This window comes from Leuciscus leuciscus (assembly GCF_965113295.1).
Source record: "Leuciscus leuciscus genome assembly, chromosome: 3".
Classification (NCBI taxonomy): domain Eukaryota; kingdom Metazoa; phylum Chordata; class Actinopteri; order Cypriniformes; family Leuciscidae; genus Leuciscus; species Leuciscus leuciscus.
Window position 1 is genome coordinate 2430094 of NC_138727.1, and position 17285 is coordinate 2447378.

The 17285-nt window shown below is 37.1% G+C and overlaps 1 protein-coding gene across 2 annotated transcripts; it reads right to left on the reverse strand.

The window, feature by feature from the left end:
* Positions 1–928: 928 nt before the first annotated feature.
* On the reverse strand, positions 929–16685 carry donson (DNA replication fork stabilization factor DONSON). 2 transcript variants are annotated; one of them, XR_014204498.1, is made up of 11 exons: positions 16177–16685; positions 14164–14226; positions 13879–14076; positions 12383–12561; positions 10075–10253; positions 7811–7913; positions 5757–5891; positions 4762–4960; positions 2060–2278; positions 1411–1634; positions 929–1375 (listed from the first exon to the last, which is right to left on the reverse strand). XR_014204498.1 is itself a non-coding variant. In XM_082164510.1 (10 exons), the coding sequence occupies exons 1-10, from the start codon at positions 16564–16566 to the stop codon at positions 1497–1499; spliced, it is 1803 nt and encodes a 600-aa protein (XP_082020636.1). In that variant the 5' UTR covers positions 16567–16674; the 3' UTR covers positions 929–1496. The 2 variants fall into 2 exon arrangements, 1 of the variants encoding a protein (XP_082020636.1); XM_082164510.1 differs by having other exon boundaries at positions 929–1634; positions 16177–16674.
* Positions 16686–17285: the final 600 nt, after the last annotated feature.

A 17285-nucleotide genomic window follows, 5' to 3' on the forward strand; every position in this document is an offset into this window, starting at 1 on the left:
TAATTTTGGCCAATACGATAACCGATAATTCTCTATATTTGAAAGCCGATAACGATAATTCTATATTTTAGACGATAACCGATAATTCTATATATTTGAAAGCCGATAACCGATAATTCTATATATTTGAAAGCCCATAACGATAATTCTATATATTAGACGATAACCGATAATTCTATATATTTGAAAGCCCATAACCGATAATTCTATATATTTGAAAGCCCATAACCGATAATTCTATATATTTGAAAGCCAATAACCGATAATTCTTCATATTTGAAAGCCGATAACCGATAATTCTTCATATTTGAAAGCCCATAACCGATAATTCTATATATTTGAAAGCCGATAACCGATAATTCTTCATATTTGAAAGCCCATAACCGATAATTCTATATATTTGAAAGCCGATAACCGATAATTCTATATATTAGACGATAACCGATAATTCTATATATTTGAAAGCCCATAACCGATAATTCGATATATTTGAAAGCCGATAACTCTATATATTTTAAAGCCGATAACCGATAATTCTTTATATTTGAAAGCCGATAACCGATAATTCTATATATTTGAAAGCCAATAACCGAAATATGGGCCGATAAATCTAAATCTTCATATAATTTTTGAGAGCCTGATTATACAAAGACAAAACCCCAAAATGTTTTCCTTATAATTTGATGTAGCCGATATGACAGACTTGCGCTGCACATGTTGCACTGAACCGTATTGCCCTTTTTTGAAGTGATTCCAATCATATTTCAAGCAATTCAAAACCATCATGTTGAAAAAGTGTACATTTAAATACTTTTTTTAAACTTGATTTTCCACAAACCAACCAAAAAAGTTATAGAATTAGTCCAATGTTTTGGGGCATGTACACTTGTTTTGTTTTCATAAAAAATAATTCACACTCAAAACAATATTTCATGTCCATTCATTTATTTATAAAGTATCCATGTAATAGGCAGATTATCATTAAATCAGATGGTATATTATCCTCAGAGAATTGGAAATACTTGCTTTAAACACGTGTTTTGCACTTATCTGTGAGAGAGATAAAGCGGGAGATCTCTCAACTCATTTAATATTATACATTCATACAAGTGTGAATAATACACTGGATTCAACAGTCAGAGATATGAGCATGAGAGTGTTGAACACACACACACACACTTCTGAAGGAGGGAATCAGCTGATTCTCATTAAGAGACGATGATTAAAACTTAAAAATCACACCATTTAAAACACTCCATAAAAGTTGAGACTTAAAATGACAAATATTAACTAATGTTTACATGCACTGAACACTAAAAGCTTCACTATATACCAGCTCAGTGTCTCTGACGGAGCGAGTCGGGTCACATGACGCCTGAGATGCCGAGAGCGAGTCGGGTCACATGACGCCTGAGATGCCGAGAGCGAGTCGGGTCACATGACGCCAGAGATGCCGAGAGGTATTAATAGTCTGGCCTGTCAGTGGAGACTCACGCTCAGGTCTTCCAGCTGTACGAGTAGTCTCTCATGTGCAACTGTCTGAGCGCACACTTTCCCAGAATGCTCGGCGCTGCCAGCTGCTGAACGGAGCTCTGCTGGAGCCCACACCTGCCCAGATCCTGTACAACACACTCCTAGAGGAGAAGGAGAAGAAGAAACCAGAGCATGAGACCTTATGGAGCAGCTACACACACACACACACACACACACACACACACACACACACACACACACACACACACAGCTGCCCAGATCCTGTACAACACACTCCTAGAGGAGAAGGAGAAGAAGAAACCAGAGCATGAGACCTTATGGAGCAGCTACACACACATACACATACACACACACACACACACACACACACACACACACACACACACACACACACACACAGCTGCCCAGATCCTGTACAACACACTCCTAGAGGACAAGAAGAAGAAGAAGAAACCAGAGCATGAGACCTTCTGGAGCAGCTACACACACACATTTAAATAGTCTAACTTTCAAAATGTACAACCCACAATCCCACCCCTAACCCCCGACGAGCGGTCAAACGCACCGGCTGTGGCTCCGGCTCAGAGCTCGGGCTGATGGGAACGTTGAGGACGGCCGTGGGTTCGTGTGTGTAGAGACCCACAGAAAACTCTCCTCTCTGAGCCGGTCTCAGGAGCTGTGTCAGCGCGTGGAGTGTGTGAGGCATGATGGGACCCGTCACCTCCAGACTGCACACGTCCTGATAGCCCGTCCTCACGCGAGTCTTCACATTCACAGCGCGCGCCTGGAAACACACACAGACAAAGAGATTGCATTAGAAAATAAATAATGCATGATGTCATCAGTGTCCTATAATAGCCTTTAAAGGTGCATTGTGTCATATTTAGGAGGATTTGTTGACAGAAATGCAATATCATATTCATAACTATGTTTCCAGTGGTGTATAAAGACCTCACATAAGGCGAGACACGGCAGACAAAAACATCGGGTTTTTTTACTGGTCAATTTTGAGATTTTTGCAGGGCTGTCGCCGCTCTATCTTAGGGATGTCACGATACCAAAATTCCAGTAGTCGGTACCGATACCATTAAAATGTTACGGTTCTCTGCACCAATTTCGGTACCACAGCAAAATCTGTTGGAACTATTTTTCTATTTTATTTAACTATTTGAAAAAAATATTAAATTCAATTCAATGACTTTATTTATGACGGTAATCGTAAGTAAATAATACATATAAGCATTAAAGGCTACATGCTGTTTAAACCTAAATATTGGTTATTAAAAAATACCATTGAGACGTAGCTAAATCTGCTGTACAGTAGCCTAATTATTTCTGTCAATTTCTTCAAGTTAAACCGAACTTTTATTTTGACGGGTTGCCGTGAAGACCTTTGAGTTTCTGTGTGTGTGTGTGAATATGACTATAGTGTTTTCTCAAATGAAACGGTAAAATGCTCATGAAGTGACTCTCAGAGCAGCTCTGGAGATGAAGTTCATCATGTCATCATATCGTGAGGCAGCAGAGACTGAAAACAGCGCGAGCGTCACTCGTGCTTCAGTGTGTGTGTGTGTGTGTGTGTGTGTGTGTGTGTGTGTGTGTGTGTGTGTGTGTGTGTGTGTGTGTGTGTGTGTGTGTGTGTGTGTGTGTGTGTGTGTGTGTACCGTGCGCCTGCGCCATTCATTCACACAGAGACAAGCAGAACACGCAGGGTTAATATTTAAATAGTCTTTTAGCAGTTTAATATACACAGACACTATATATATGGTGGTATACATCAGCTACAGACAGTGCTCTGCTCCTAGTAAAAAAGTTAGTCTGGAGTCCCACGCTTAGATAAACACACGGAAGTGACTCAAAGCAGCTCCTATTAGTGGGTACCGAATATACCCTGTACTACAGAAATGCTGGTATCGTCACATTTTCAGCACCGACTTGGTACCGAAGTACCGGTACTTTGACAACACTACTCTCTCTTATTGCGGTCTTTGATATTGAAATGAGCTGATGATCAATAAAACGCAGCTCATATCTGTTGCTTTCGGTGACGTGCACTCCATTAAATCTGCATATAGCGTGGGAATTGAAGATCGGATTTATATCAGTTTTTCAAAAACACATATATGTGACCAGGTGTAAATGGAAACGTTTTGATAAATGGTTCAAAACGAGGCGGAGGTGGTAAAATCCTGATCATGTATTTTAATAAGATAATTTAACTCAAAATTTAACCGTAAGAAAATTGAAAATTTTAAAGATAAATTCATTAATCTGGTGCACTTTGAGTCGCCCGAATCCACGGTTAAAAAAATTAAAATAATCCGCCCGCCAACCGCCCGAACCAATGATATTCTCTGGTTTAGATATCTGCATCTGATCATCACATTACAATTATTCAGATTCTCAGTGTTAAGCATGATGATGATATGGTAACATATCACACTGAAGTAGGCTGATTTAAAATGAACATTTATTTAAAATAAAAGTTCTTCTTTTGGCAAAGTTACATTTCCTTAACAGCCTAAACAGAGGCTTTACTCCCTTCAAACTTAAACTGTCAATGTTTCATTAAATCACTGTTGGAAAACACCTTTATAAAGGGCTCCATCTTTTCATTTCAAATTCTTAAATTTGATCAATACATTCAATTAGAATAATAAGACACTATAGGGCTGTTACCAATCAAATTAAATAATTTACACTGAAAAAATACAACTGTACGAAATGAGATTATTAATTGAAATATTTAAAATTCTCTTTCACTTGTCCCTTCAAAAAAAATAAAAAACAAGCGTTAATGTCGAGCCCTGATGTTTTCCTTGACTGGTTTTCCCAGAAGAGTTACGTTGAAAACGAAAGTAAAAAAGTGACACTCGTTCATTACGTTTTACCGTGATGAGAGTTCCGTGTCTTTATTAAAATCAACACATTTTAATGATTTATCTGTCATTAATCAATGATTAACTGGAATGTAATGTTTTTATCACTTGGCCGCCCGACCCGCGGATTATCCGCGATCCGCGCAGCGCTATCGGCAAACTATACGGCTTGAGAATGGACACAGGCCGGGAACCCGCAACAGAACCGTCACGGTGGAAAAAGTGTGTCTGAGCATGTGACTGTCTGTCCGAGTTTTGTCGAGAGCCGGAGCAGGCTCATAATTCTCTATGCAGGAAAACCCCTGGGATAGCTATCCGATCTGAGAAAACGCATGAAGAGGCCAGGTGTAAACAGCCCCTAACACACACACACACATGCGTCGAGTACCTTGAGTGTGTGCAGTGTGGCCCCTCTGAAGGCCGTCGGGGCCAGAAGTGTCGGAGGAAGACCCGCCTGAGAACCGGCCGCTGCCACCAAACTCTTGCAGTTGATGAGGAAGTTGAGCAGCGTGAAGGTGTTCGAACCCTCCACCAACACCACGGACTCTGGCCTGTGGTCCAAACACACCTCTCTGTGCTCCTTACGACTGGGGAACGACTCAAGGAAGAACATCACGACGTAAACCACAGTGTGTTTCACATATGAACATGGTCTGGTTATTAATAACGGTTTAGCCAAGTTTTGACATTTTTCACACAATCCATTACTGTGCATTTGTTTCAATTCTTGTACAGAAAGATTGAATTTAGGCTTTTATTCACATATAAACATGGTTTCTGCAGGTATCTTCAAATTAATGCTTTTTAATGCCATTTTTTTTATTTGTAATGCCATACATAACCCATTACTAACCACAGAGAAATTGATAATATAACATTTTCTTGATTTATATCTACATTTTTAATGCCTGTGAGAATCAGATTCAATGCTTTTTAATGTCATTTAAGGCCTTCATTTTTGCAAAATCCATTTAATGACTTTTAATGCCCCGGGGAAACCCTGCATTCATCAACTCACACATCAGTTGTGATAAACGGAAGTTCACGTGTTCCCTTGACGTGCGAGAGCCAATGAGGTTCATTCTTGTGTGTTATGCAACACGTTTGAGCTCCACAAGAACCAATGAGGTTCATTCTCATTGAATCATTAGAAGATCTCCTATATAGTATAGAGCAGTCAACATTTGAAGTGGATCAAAACCTTTCAAAGTTATACATGAATTTTGAACAATACCCGTTCTTGTCTAAGGATAACTTCAGTCAACATTTGAAGTGGATCAAAAAAAGTTCATCACTGTATATCGCTTTACATGTGTATATCCTGTATGTGTGCATGCAGTTAAAGTTGCACATACAAGTTTATATAAAGAGCTGTAAGGATACAGTTTGATGGAAATGGCGTCTGGTTTCTTGATCTTGTCTTGGACACCCATCTCCTTCAGCCAAGAAAATCCACCATCATCATCATCATCTTCATCATCATCATCATCCTCCTCGTTTTCACTGTGCTCACTTAATCTGGAAAAAGGAAAGATGACAAATGCATCGATCAATATCCAAAGTGCATCTGATCAAAGCAAGACTTCAGATGACGCAAACTCTGAATCAACACACCAATGCTAAATTTTTCTAAATGTCATAATCATCTGTTAACAAACAATATTCATTACTTCAGTGAGCTCATTGTTTCTGCCTTAACCCTTTAGAACCGGCTGTGTCGTCGCCGACACATACCAGCGAGCTGTATTCATTTGACCGTAACTCTTCAACCGTTTGCACTATCAAAACCATTCAACTTGCCCCTGACAGTAGACAATAGGGCTGCACGATATGAGGAGAAGCTGCGATGTGCGATAACATTGTTTAATATTGCGATGACGATATGACTTGCGATAAATATTCAAATGTGAATGTTAGCTATACTGTTCCCATCATGTCTTAGTGCTTTAATAGGTTCTTTGTGTGATAGGTCAAACGTTTATTACCTGCCTGGTTCAGATAACACGATTTTACCCCGATTTTGGCCCGATCCGTTTGCCGTAGGGTGTCGTGGGGATTCGTAAACGACAAAGGCGCGTCGGGACGCAAGATTCGATCGTTTCATCTCGTATAGTGTGTGTCATAGTGGGCGACAACCTACGTCCTCCACGACGGGTTGAGTATGTGAGCGAGAGTGAGTGTGCGCGAGTGAGTGAGAGTGCGAGCAACAGTGAGTATGTGTGTGCGCCAGTGAGCGAGTGTGTGTGTGTGTGTGTGTGTGTGCGCGCGAGTGAGCGAGTGTGTGTGTGCGAGTGAGCGAGCGAGGGACAGTGAGAGTGTGTGTGTGTGTGTGTGTGTGTGTGTGCAAGTGAATGTGTGCGTGTGACGGCATGCGATGACTGGTCGGAAAGCAACGTGTAGTCTGACATGTTTCTTGTCCACGACACGACAAGATTTTAGGAGTCAAATTCGTGTAATATGACACCGTGACTATCGTAACAGACACAAAAATCTTGTAATCTGAACAAGGCATTATTCATCGTGTCAGGCTGTCTGTTGCGATGTGTTCATCGCGTGAGTTCATATCACGGTGATGATGAAAATTCGATGTATCGTTCAGCCCTAGTAGACAACATGCACTTTTCGGCAATATACGGCTTATTATGGTAATGTCACGCTTTCCGTCTGCAAATGACTGCAGGACGGAAGGATTTGAACAGAGAGATACGAAGCGCGACAGGTTAAAGTGTTTCGGATTGCATAAAATAATAAAAGAAAGGAACAAATACATGGCGAAAGAAGTGTTAGACAGCAGAAGAGGGGATTGGGATGATTTTTAATTAAATTTGGGAGGCGGATGGCCGTTACTCTTTCACGTATCTAAGCATGTAGTGTGTGTGCATGTGTACGTGGGCGTGCGTGTATAAAAGAAAGTGTCCTAAATGAAAACTGTGCAACCCAATGTCACATAAAAGACTTGTATATATGTATTATAGGTCATTTTCTCAACTTTAAAGTGTTAGTTTCTTTCGTTCATGATTTTTTCAGTTTTTTTCGAAATAAAAATCAGTAAATTTATTCTCGTTTTTTTTTATTTTTGTCTATTTAAATTCTATGTACAAACTCACCACACACAATAATGGTCAATAACTGTAATTTGTTGAAAGCTTATCTTTTTCTGAAAAAGATGACACCTTGCACGTGAAGATAGCACATTGTTTTAGAATTATACAGTCAAAAAAATCTAAATATGTGAAAAACAACCTATTTTAGCTTCAGGTTCTAAAGGGTTAAATTAGTGTTTAAATTAATTTAATTAACTGTGATTTTGTATATGCACATTTCTGAAATGCATAACTTAGACAGTTTCCTCTGCTCACTGTATATTGTAATGTGGACTCATGCATGTCCTGTAAAGCTGCTTTGAGATGATGAGGTGTCAGAGGTCATGCACTCACACAGCGCTGCTGGCCGGCTCCTCACTGTCCGTCTGAGGAACACTCTCAGCGAGATCTTTACTCTTCCTCCGCTCCTCCAGCAGAGGGAGTGAGAACTCTATCCCTGAACACAAACATAACGTTTCAATACACAGCTGTCTGCCAGTGCACAGACTCACAGACTTCATAGAACAGTCACTTTACAGTGGTTTCAGCTCAGGTGAAGAAAACAATCAGGTCCATCACAGACGCCCAATAGATTTCTTCTATCTCAGAAGATCTCAGAGTAAAACTGGGAGTTGTGAAAAATATGATACCAGTGTTTAGCCAGATGAGAAGTTTATCTATGTATCATCTTTTTACTCTCTTTTAATTCCTTTTATAACTGTTTTAATTTTCCTTGCTTTTATTTTGTGATTATTTTAATTCCTTTTTATTTCTATTAAATGTTTCGTTTTCCAGAAATTCTGTGTTGTGAATTTTCTAGTAATCAAATGAAGACATCTTGTATATCAAATTAAACTTTTTTTATCAAAACAACATGCGGCACAACTAAACTTTACACTGTTAAAATTTCAACAAAGAATTTTTTTTATTATTCCTTAAAAATATATATTTTTGATAATTTTATTATTAGTGTTAATATTATTAAATTGAGATATCTAAATTCTACAACCGTAATATATTATATTGCTTTTATTTTGTAATTATTTTAATTCCTTTCTGTGTAAAGCACTTTGAATTGCCTTAGTGTATGAAATGCGCTATTTAAATAAATGTATAGTTTATTAGTATAACTAGTATAACTATAACTAGTATAACTAGTAAGCAGCCACCATTAATTGAGATAAAATCACCTTAATGCAAACTATTTTCCATCTTCTCTGAATGGATCTTGCCTTATTAACATGTTTTCCTTTCTTATTACAAACATTTGAAAAACATAAAAGGAAAAGGAAAGAGAAAAAGTAAAAAGGAAACCTCAATCTTAAGATCATAGTCCTGAAGAAATGTGTTATTTGTTCTATAAACTTATTAAGTTTAAGAGATTTTACAGTGTGGGAATTTTCAGACAGACGTAAAAATTAAATCTAGGCATTGTGTGGAGAAAGCAGTTCTTCTAAGCGAAAACCCTTTCAATGCAAAACAAAGTTCAACATCATGGTCACATGTTATGAAAGACGACAAATTCTCACAAAAGTATTTGATTGCATTGATAAAATAAATCGCAAAAGTTTCAAAATAAAGCAAAAATTCTTCCTCAGACTTTCAGAACACAAATGAATTAAAAATCTGCATCTTATGTGCTTCTCTTATTCAGTTTGAAATGCAGTAAAAATGCTATTTTTCAGTGAATATTGTTTTAAAAAGAATCCAGTAAAATTATCATCTAGATGACGTGCAGACTATATTGCATGTAGTAATTGCTTTACATTTCTATCATATCTATAAACAATAATAATAATATATATATATACACTACCGTTCAAAAGTTTGGGGTCTGTAAGATTTTTTAATGTTTTTAAAAGAAGTCTCTTCTGCTCACCAAGGCTGCATTTATTTGATTAAAAACAATAAAAAAATACAGTAATATTGTGAAATATTATGACAATTTAAAATGACTGTTTTCTATTTTAATATATTTTAAACTGTGATTTATTCCTGTGATCAAAGCTGAATGTTCAGCATCATTACTCCAGTCTTCAGTGTCACATGATCCTTCACAAATCATTATAATATGATGCTCAAGAAACATTCATTATTGTTATCAATGTTGAAAACAGTTGTACAATTTTTCCCCAAAATTCTTTGATGAACAGAAAGTTCAAAAGAACAGCATTTATTTAAAATAGAATATTTTCTAACATTATAAATATCTTAACTGTAACTTTTGATCAGTTTAACTCATCCTTGATGAATAAAAGTATTGATTTATTTTATTTCTTTCCCCCAAAAATAAAATTAAAAATCTTCCTGACCCCAAACTTTTGAACGGTAGTGTATAAGAAAGCAAACTCCAATAAAAAAGTTTGGGTATCAAATTGTGCTTAAAGTAAGAGTACATAACTTATTGATGGAGGAAAATTACACAAAAATCATAAATTCTTCATACTGGAATACACTATTATAATTTTTTTAATAAATCCAAAACAAAAGCAGTGGCTCTATCAAACCGCTTGTCCATGAAAAAGGCACTTCATTTTTAATTTTTAAGAAAATCTAAGCCTCCTAATCTACAGAATATGGCATTGTGTACGCTTGTTTTACTGGTCAGTGGCGCTCACCCTCGACCCTCATGGCCTCTCTCAGTCCTCTAGTGGTGGGAGACAGCAGTGCAGTGATGCCTTTAGACCCGCTCAGACCGGCCGCTCTGAACAACACCGTGAACTGATACGAGCACAGGTAGAAATACGGACAGAGTCGGGCCTTCAGGAGACTGTAGAGAGACGTCAGACTCACAGACCTACAACACACACACACACACACACACACACACCAGTCAACATAACATTCACATCACAGACGCCAGAATCTAGAGGGCTGCTGTTAATATTCACGCATGTGGCAGACGCTTTCCACTTCACACACAAGCTTTACCCTACAAATCGGGTCAATTTCTCAAAAACTCCCATATATTGCAAAAATATTTCATATTTATTTATATTAATATAATGTTTTTATAATCACATGAGGTGGTTTTTCAGGCAATTCGAAAAAGGAATATTTAGCAAAACTGCAATGGAAACAGGCATTTACAGTCACCTGACGTGTGTTTAGACAGAAGACGAGAGAGTTCTTCATTAAACTCATAAAAGACAGAAGAATTACAGGAATACTGGATTCTAAACCTCAAAGAAATGCCACAATCAAGAGCTTGAAGCATTTTTTTCAGTTGAGACGCTTCGCTTGTTATGATACGGAATATCCGTGAAAGTGTTACTAGTGTCTCATGTCACACATATGGTGTTTCTGTGTTGATTCTGTATTAAAATGTCGATACAATGTAACGTATTTTCTCTCTGGCTCTTGTTTTACATGATTTTGTTCTGTTATTATGCTTGCTGTCGTCATCTGATGACGTTGTACAAGCAGAATGTGGCGGTTGGTCAGTGTGGTATTAGTCCCGCCCCTCCTCCACTGTGATTGGACGGCTGGGTAAAAGTGACAGTGATAAGCGCTGTTTTTTAAACCCAAAACAATAAAAATAAAATCACCTCTCGGCGACCTGTAAAAAACGGCGAGCGCTTCAGCGTGAAAAAAAAAACCGCTCGGCGCCTCGTTACGCTCATGCCGTTTTAAAAACGTTTCGCTCCCATTGAAAAAATATGCCAGACACACGGCCTATGGCTCTTTCTTTACCATTAATGCTTGGATAACACCAATCCTCCCATTAATATCTCTCCTTCCATTAATAATAACGGCTAGTGCGGCGGCTGGGATATATGTAAACCTACTAACATACGTTGCCATGATTTTTGGGATGATTTATCACGAAAGGAAATACGTTTTTGTCGCACAATGCAACGCATTATATATATATAAAAAATATTAATAAATTGAGAATTTTATGTTTATTTGATGGTGATTTCACATTTCTTGTTTGTAGGAAGGCTAAATACAAATAAAAGGTGAACATTAATTAATTTGTACTGTTATTTCTAAAATATTACATAGTTTTATAAGAGGAGGTTTCATATACTTGGCAAATACATTTTTTTCATTGGTTTGTAGGAACAGAGTCTGTTGTGGGCGTTCCAGGCAGTTTTTCTGAGGCTTTTATATTATTCATATCGGAATTATATCGTATCGACCGAAATTAAGAAATATATCGTGATATCAATTTTGGCCATATCGTCCAGCACTAGCATGTGGCAGACGCTTCTGTAATTCAAACTAAGGTTGTGTACCGTTCACATTTTAACCGGTAACAGCAACAGTAACTTTTTCAGTACTTTAGGCATGTTTACCTCAATAACTGTAAAGAAATGAAGTCATTTGTAGAAGTGTTATTGACATTGTGCCAGAGCTGCCTTGATCACTGTCTGCCATTGTAGACGCTTTTGAACTTCACACACACACACACACACACACACACACACACACACACACACACACACACACACACACACACACACACACACACACACACACACACACACACACACACACACACACACACACACACACACACACACACACACACTCTCCTCTCTTACCAGTCACTCATCAGACTCTGCTGCAGCGTTGTGTCCACACACACACACACACACACACACACACACTTACCAGTCGCTCATCAGGCTCTGCTGCAGCGTTGTCCCCCCCCCCCCCCCCACACACACACACACACACACACACACACACTTACCAGTCGCTCATCAGGCTCTGCTGCAGCGTTGTCCCCCCCCCCCCCCACACACACACACACACTTACCAGTCACTCATCAGGCTCTGCTGCAGCGTTGTGTCCACACACACACACACACACACACACACACACACACACACACACACACTTACCAGTCACTCATCAGACTCTGCTGCAGCGTTGTGTCCACACACACACACACACACACACACACACACACTTACCAGTCACTCATCAGGCTCTGCTGCAGCGTTGTGTCCAGCGCCCACGGTACACACTTGCCAGAGAACTTGCGTTCTGCACCAATCCGTGGGAAGAGCGAGAGCCAGGGCATGGACGGGTGCTGCCAGAACTGAAGACACTGCTGGAAACCACAACGCAGCTCCACACAGCCCCGGGGATCCTGCAACACACACACACACACACATATAACAGCTCTAGAAATGCAGATCAGCATTTGGACAGTATTCTGCACTCTTGAAAAGCTAAATAAAAACTATAAATAGAGTCACTACATAAAAGATAAATATATTAAAACTATATAAAAAACACATTTTAAAACTGTAACATTAAAAATCTTGTATATATATATTTTATATAAAAAGATAATTCATATTTTCATTTTTAAAATAAAACAAATATTAAAGCTAAATGAAACATTACACATGAAAAATATTTTTAAAAAACATACATTATAATAAATATTTTTAAATAAAATTAATAAAAGATATATCTATAATATAGTAAATGCTTAAATTAATATTTATTAAATTAAAATAAATACTAAACCTTATTTACATACTGTGCATCATATATTAAAACTAAATAAAAATCTATAAAAAGTTTCTTATAACATGAACATTAATAATATAAAAACTAAATTTACTTAATTTCATTATTTTATAGAAAAGATGAAAAATATTTAACATTAAAAGTATAAAAACATTTTAAATATCAAAAAAATATATAAATTAAAAATAATGTTTAATTACTATTTATTCAAAATAAATACCATGTAAAATTATAAATACTAAAAAACTCATAACAATATCTCATATCATACCATTATAAAATTTACATTAATAATATACAATTATATTTAATTAATTTCTTATTTAATATGAAGATTAATCTTTTTTTTTATCAAAAACTATATAAAATTATATTTTAATTAATTTCTTATTTAATATAGATTACATTTTGTTTTTATCAAAAACTACAACTACTATATACTATTCATTAAAAGTATATGAAATCACACATTAAAACTAAAAAACTATTTTTTTATATATAAAGCTAAGTTTTGTATATATAAAGCTAAGTTTTGTATATCAAAAGTATAAAAATAACATTAATAATATAATAAAATAATAATACATAGCAATTTAATATTCTTTCAATTTAATAGTGATTTAATAGTCTAAAAAATAGTGCTGGGCAACGATCGATCACATCCAGAATAAAAGTTTGTGTTTACATAAATATGTGTGTATACTGTGTATAATTATTTTGTATATATAAATATACACATATGCATGTATACATTTAAGAAATATTTGCAGGTATATATATTTATACATAAATAGCACATATATTATATAGAAATAACACATTATTCATGTATGCTATGCATGTGTGCCCAGCACTGGAACACTAGCTCTGAACGCTGCACTGCTAGGCTGATGTCCAGTGGTGTTTCAGTGGTTACTGGTGTGCGTACTGGTATGTTAGCAGGAGCGCTGGTGAACTGGGCCCTGCAGTGGGAGCTCAAGCCCTGCGCCTCCTCCTGTGCCTTCAGATGCTCAGCCCAGGAGAACGACTGAGGAGACGTGAACAACACGCGGGTCTTCAGGGACCAGTCGGCTGGGAACTCCACACACACTTCAGCTGGAGCCGCGGGGCAGACCGCCTCTGGACTCTGGAGACACACACACACACACACGTCATGAAGACACACACACACCATAACTGAGGAATCATGAGTAACCGTCAGCTGTCATCCGACCTTCAACACTGGAGTGGAGCTCTCCTCCTCGAACAGACAGTCGTCTTCAGAGAGGGACACCGTCTGCAGGAACATCAGAGGAACATCAGAAGAACATCAGAGGAACATCAGAAGAACATCAGAAGAACATCAGAGGAACATCAGAGGAACATCAGAGGAACATCAGAGGAACATCAGAAGAACATCAGAGGAACATCAGAGGAACATCAGAGGAACATCAGAGGAACATCAGAGGAACATCAGAGGAACATCAGAGGAACATCAGAGGAACATCAGAGGAACATCAGCACACACGCCAACACACAGGACAACTGACCGTTCACAAAGACACGCCCCCTTTAGTTACTGTTGCTATGTCCGACAAGCCACGCCTCTCTCACACACACCGTGAAACACACATCGCGGAGCAGAGAGGACACTGACAACACACTGACAGACCAACTTACTTTTGATATGAAACAAAGTCTCAACTTTCAAATTTGGTCATTTTTTTACGAAATTTAAACAATAAATACCGTTTTGTGCCGTTAATGTGTCGTGACAGATCGCCTCAGTTAAAGCGGCTCGTGAACCGATCATCTCTTCCTTCTAGTTCATTTATAGCATCAAATAATCATGAATGAACATCAGAAGGAATGTTGTTTTAACCACGGAAAGATGTCAGTACACACCGCTTTTCACGTTCAAATCCTCCAACGTTAATCTACTAACGACAAACATGGTGGATTCGGCGGATTATGATTGGTCAGATCGCCTGTCAATCAAACTCAATTATGATTAGAGCTGCACGATTAATTGTTTAATCGATTCAAACACCCACCCAATCTCATTCCCAAACGTCAACATTCGGATCTGTGTTCTGATCCAGAGAGAGCCGTTGTCATGTATAGTTATAGTATAGTTCGAGTATAAACACTGATCAAAATAGGGCAAATCACCCTTTGAAAATAAAGATTGTGTTAATTAAATCTTTACACCAGTAGGTGGCGACAAGTGACCGTTAAAAATTTATTTGTAACTGAATCATTAATTCAATTAAAAAACGCAGAGTATTTATGAGTGAGTCATTGAATCATTCACTCAGATTTTTTTAATAAGTCGAATTAAGGAAATGTTTTAAAATGCGTTTGTGCTCGAATGACGTTATTAAACATCATCTACTGTTCGGCCCGTTTTCATAATAAGCTCTGATTTAGAAATTTGCATGCTTACATGATCCTAAATGAAATCAGATAGAGAAGAAATTGATCAATTTTATTATTAATTATTATTAATCATGTCACAACCCCATTAGCTCACTATTTTTTAAACTACATATAAACAAATATTAAAACTATACATAAAAAAATTAAAATAAAACAAATTATATATATATATATACAAAAATATCACATGAAAAATGGTATACAAAATAGTTTAATATAAAAAGCATTTTAATAAATGCATAAATTATAAATATTATAATAAAAAATTAACATAAAACATTTGGCTAAACATTTTTAGCACGGAAGAAACTATGAATTACGGAGTTAAAATATAACATTAACATTATTGATGGTTATGAATCATGGCAATAATATGGTTAACATTTTGTACCATGATATTTACATGTACATTGAAGCGTCATGTAAATATCATGGTAAAAGAATGTCAGTCTCATGATAATAAACAGTTTATAACAATATATAATTGTATATATAAACAATATATAAAGTTATATAAACAATATATAATGTATATAACAATATATAAAGTTATATAAACAATATATAATGTATATAACAATAAATAAAGTTATATAAACAATATATAATGTATATAACACTATATAAAGTTATATAAACAATATATAATGTATATAACACTATATAAAGTTATATAAACAATATATAATGTATATAACAATATATAAAAGTTATATAAACACTAGCCTATATAAAGTTATATAAACAATATATAATGTAAATAACAATCTATAATGGTAAATAAGCGCAGAAGTGTGCGGTAGTGTACCGTTCTCTCGTGTTGTTTCCGTCGGTCAGTGTTGAGCAGTTCTTCTCTCAGTGAAGCGCCCGCGTTTAGACGCTCTTTGAGTTTCCCGTCCAGAACCGGAGCAACTGCCGCCTTTTCTCCGTCGGTGTGCGATAACGCTCGTTTCTTCGGACTGTTGTACGTGTTCTCAATGTTCGCGAACGGATTCCTGCGCTTCACGCCGCCTCGCGACCGGCCCGGAGCGTTTAACAGCGGCCCCGGTGAGAACGGGCGGACTCCGGGCACCGACACCGACACGGCCGGACTCGAGGTACTCCGTTCGGGCACTTCGCTCCGCGCCCGGTTCCGTCTCATCCGAAGAACATCACACGGTTTCTTAAAGCTGGGAGAGTAGCAGCCCAACTCCGCCATCGCGATCGTTTCGGTCGAGTGTTGATGATGTGTGAAGCGGGAACTGCGGCGGCTCTTCTCTTCTGTTGTCTGACACGATTGTTTTGTTCCGATCAAAATTTCGCGCGTAACGGAATTGCGTCAGCACGTTGCGTGATGACGCAAATGAGCGTGGTTGCGTAAACACCCGACAAATGAAAAGTCTCTACTGTTTCGCGTTTTATATTATTATAAAAAAATTTTTTCGTATTTATTTCTGACAGGACTGAAATAAAGAACGTTAAATATTTATGATATGAACAGTCTAACTAAATAAATAGTCAAGAATATATTCAAGTAGATTGCCCAAAACATATGTAAAAGTCCCTGCTGTAGTCTAGTTTAGCACGTACTTTCTCCCAAAAAATAAAGATTGTGTAGGTCTACTAAGATTGTGTCAATATTTTAAAACTAATTTATCACATATTGAAATCTATTACAGCACTGTAGGCTATCATCGTTATCATAGAGACTATTTCATATGCAAAAAGTAATGTATTGTGCAATTAGCCTATAATATTGAGAGAGGCAGTGCCATCTCCTGCAGATTCCATGGATGATACTGATTATGAAATCCAAATATCTAGAAAAACTTAAATAAATTAAAGTTGATGTTCCAGTCTAATTTATTCACTTCCATAAGATGCGAAACTTCCTCTGTCACTCCTGTCCTTCAATATGTCAGCGTAGATTAATGGTTG